Source organism: Eurypyga helias, unplaced genomic scaffold (genome assembly GCF_000690775.1).
Source record: "Eurypyga helias isolate BGI_N326 unplaced genomic scaffold, ASM69077v1 scaffold21741, whole genome shotgun sequence".
NCBI classification, from domain to species: Eukaryota; Metazoa; Chordata; class Aves; order Eurypygiformes; family Eurypygidae; genus Eurypyga; species Eurypyga helias.
The window spans coordinates 12,632-16,066 of NW_010230433.1; the positions used below are offsets into that span (position 1 = coordinate 12,632).

The 3,435-nt window shown below is 54.5% G+C and overlaps 1 protein-coding gene across 1 annotated transcript; it reads left to right on the plus strand.

The window, feature by feature from the left end:
- Positions 1-950: 950 nt before the first annotated feature.
- On the plus strand, positions 951-2,903 carry LOC104516429 (E3 ubiquitin-protein ligase NEURL1-like; the record flags this gene model as incomplete). The annotated part of the gene is made up of 2 exons (XM_010160747.1): positions 951-1,097; positions 2,408-2,903. Coding segments are annotated over 2 exons (389 nt in total), but the record flags the coding sequence as incomplete, so codon positions are not given.
- Positions 2,904-3,435: the final 532 nt, after the last annotated feature.

The window sequence follows — 3,435 nt, forward strand, 5'->3', positions numbered from 1 at the left end:
CCCCCCACCTCCCCCCCCTGCTGGAAGGGGTTTTAAGATCCTTGTTATTATAACAGCAGAAGGAGGCTGAGACGAAGGGAGGGTGCCAAGCAGACTGTGGGGCAGAGCTGACTTCTCCGGCAGAGCAGGCTCACACAGAGGGGATGGTGGACAGTGAGAGCAGGAGGTAGCAGAGCTGGGGACACCGAGACCTGAAGGGGCTCTGCACTCCTGAGCCATCGCATCCAGACGTGCGTGAAGAGGGCAGATCCTTCCTGTTTGGGCAGGGAGAGGTGTCCTTGTTCATCCCAGGGCCAAATGCATTTGGTGACTTGTCTGCCGGCTGGCCTGAACAGGTTTCTGCCCAGGTTTCTGTCCTCACCTGACATGCCACCCTACGAAAGAGGCAAACAGTGGGCAGAGCTGAGTTTTCCTGACTGCCAAACCCTCGTGTTTGTCTCTGGGAAGTCCTTGAGTGACTTTGCATGAATTTGTCTGAGCCTGGGGCGGTGCATTTTGCGCAGGGTTAGCGTAGAGTGCTTTGACAAGGTGATACGTTCTTGTGCTGGAGTCCAGCCCACCCCACTGCAGGCTGTGTCCTCTGCTGGCTACAAGCCCGGGGCTGGATGTAGTGCTGAGGGTGCATATGAGCATGAAACCATAAGGAAAGCAACTGTACTTAATGACTTGAGACACATTTAAGGACAGAAACAAGGGTTTATGATTACTAAAGGAGCTCCAGCAAATTTCAGGGGCTGTGGGAGCCCGATGTCTCTACAGGGCCAGCTGCTAGCATTTAAAAAGGCGTATGAGGGTGGGGTTTTTTTTCCCTTTATCTTTTCCCTAGATTTCTTGCTGATGAAACACAAATCCTGACAAGTGCTGAGAGCTGCATTCCTTGCCACATACCCCCAGTGCCTTGTCACCCCCGGTTTTAAAAGTAACTGTGGGTTTCTTTTCTCGTGAGGCAGGTTCTACCATATTAGCTGAGCGGCTGGGGCTGTCCACACCAAGCTCGCCCACATCGACACCCAACTCCCCCACCGTCCTCTGCAGCGGCGTCTCCGACCCCATATTGTCTACATGTGGCTCTGGCCCCCTCTGCAGCTCTATCAGTGGTAAGTGTGGTGGGATCCCACCTCTGCCTCTCCTTTGCACCCCTCTCCTCCCTCCAGCGCTGCTTCCCTTCCCCGCCTCAGGCTTGTCTCCCAGAAGGACTCCAAAACCAGAGCAATCAAGAGCCTCCTGTCAGCTCCCTCGGGGAGGAAGGGGGAGCCTCTGCAAAGTCTATTTTCAGTCTCTTTTACGTGGAAGTCACTTAGGTTGCCCAGACAGCAATATTTCTCCAACCCTTTCCGTCATGAAAGGCCCCGCGGGAGGCAGCAGTCTCCGCCGTGCGCGGCCCCGTGATGCACAGCTCTTTCTGCAGAGCTGCGTGGCAGGGACGTGCTGCGCGCTAGCTGAGGCTGGAGTTAGGGGTATGTGACTGCCCCCCTTTCCCTCTCCTCACACCTACAGCATCCTCCTCAGAAAAGGGCGGTATTGGCATTTCTAATACACCGATGAATTCCAGGGAGATCCAGGTCGCAGTAGGAAATGATAGGCTGTTCTGCAGCATTTCTAAAACCCCCGGGACCTGCATGATCCCAAGGCATTGATGGTAGGATAAGTAACTTACCAAGTGCTTGTCATTGTTGTCCACACCAAGAGTGGTTTTTGCTGAAGGTACCTATCAGTGGCAAGTCTAATAACTGGTGACAGCAAACATTCAGATTTTTAATGGGCTTTTTGGCGAAAAAAATTAGACGTTTTTCTCATTATCTTGCTACCTCATCTGGCTCCACTGGGGAGGCCTCAACTGTCCCCCAAGCATAATTAGTGCAACCCACCACACCCTCGTAGCTCTCGAAGCAATGTACCTACTACGAGCTAGATGCTGTCCATGAGGGTACCATCCCACCCCCTGGCCTGAAGGATCCACAGGGTGGTTTGTAGCCTGGTCCCACATGCTGGGATGGGCCCTAGAGATGAAGCATTGCTTGTCTTGGGAGCTGCTGCCACCAAGTGCCAGCTGCCCTCTCCCTTTTCAAAGCAGACGGCTTGATCTGCCCCTCCTGATTTTTCCTCCCTTGTTAATGTTTAGACAGTGGTTTGAAAATGTGAAATTGCTCTTTGTCCCTGATGTGTGGGAACAGCTGCCTCTTGGTTGGCAGCAGATCCCAGGAGATGTTGCCTTTCTGCTGCCCTGAGCCTTGGCATGTGAACCAGGGCTCCACGAGTGGGATGGCAGGTCACAGGAAGGACCACTGATCCTGGAGCATCCATTCCAAAAAAAACTCTCTCTGTAGCTGGCTTCAGGGCAGAAATTACCCTGGGATGTCAGGAATCCTTTTAAACAGCACGAGTGACCCTGTTCTTTGTGTTTCAGGCACAGCTCCCAGTTCTCCTGTCAGCTTGCCTGAATCACCCATCTCCCCGTCCGTCTCAGGGCCCTGGGGAGATGAATGCACCATCTGCTACGAGAACATGGTAGACACGGTCATTTACTCCTGTGGACACATGTGTCTCTGCTATTCCTGTGGGCTGAAGCTCAAGAAGATGGCCAACGCCTGCTGCCCTATCTGCAGACGGGCCATCAAAGATATCATCAAAACGTACCGCAGCACTTAGAGCAGCAGCAGATGCTGTGGTGGGGACTGGGCGGGTGGGGAGGTGGCTGTGAAACAACACAGGTCTTGGTCTCTGGTCATCATCCAGGAGATTCAACAAACATCACCCACCACCCCCCTGATCCCCTCTTCCATGGACAACAGATGAGACAAGCTTAGATGCTGGTCTTCTCCCCTCCGAGCAAGCCCTGGGGCTGAACTCCAGTGTGTCAGGGAAGTCGTGATGGACAACTCTCTCCTGTGGATTTTAAACCTCATCACCCCGGCTGGTGTAATCATCCCTCTTCTATGCCACGCACAGCGGAGTCTCCCATGTTTAGCGGGAACAGCAAGCTGTAAAAGGTTCAGTGCTACACCCCTCCTTCTGGAGACACCCTCTGTGCAGAGGACACCTTAGCAGAAGAGGAGAAACAAGGAACGTGTTTCCCTGTACACCCGGCCTGACCGCAGGAAGCCCCTTAGAAAGGACGGCGCAAGGCAAGCTTTGACCCGGCGAGCGAGGTGCAGGGAGCGCACCCACAGCAGAAAGCCTGGGGCCAGTGCAGAGAAGGAACCAGGATTTGTGAAGCAAAACCCACCCCATGTCCACCGGCGGAAGAGCAGCCCCGTAAGCGCTGTCCCCACTCCTCCCTTGCGGAGACATCTGTGGCAGGTTTGCCAGCCAACATGGGCACTGGCCTTGCTCTCTCCCAGCGGTGTCCAGCCACCTCCTGCCGCCATCCTGTTGCACCAGGAGGGGCTCTCAACCACCACCGATGTGCTGTGGCTTGTCCTGAAGGGTCTCCAT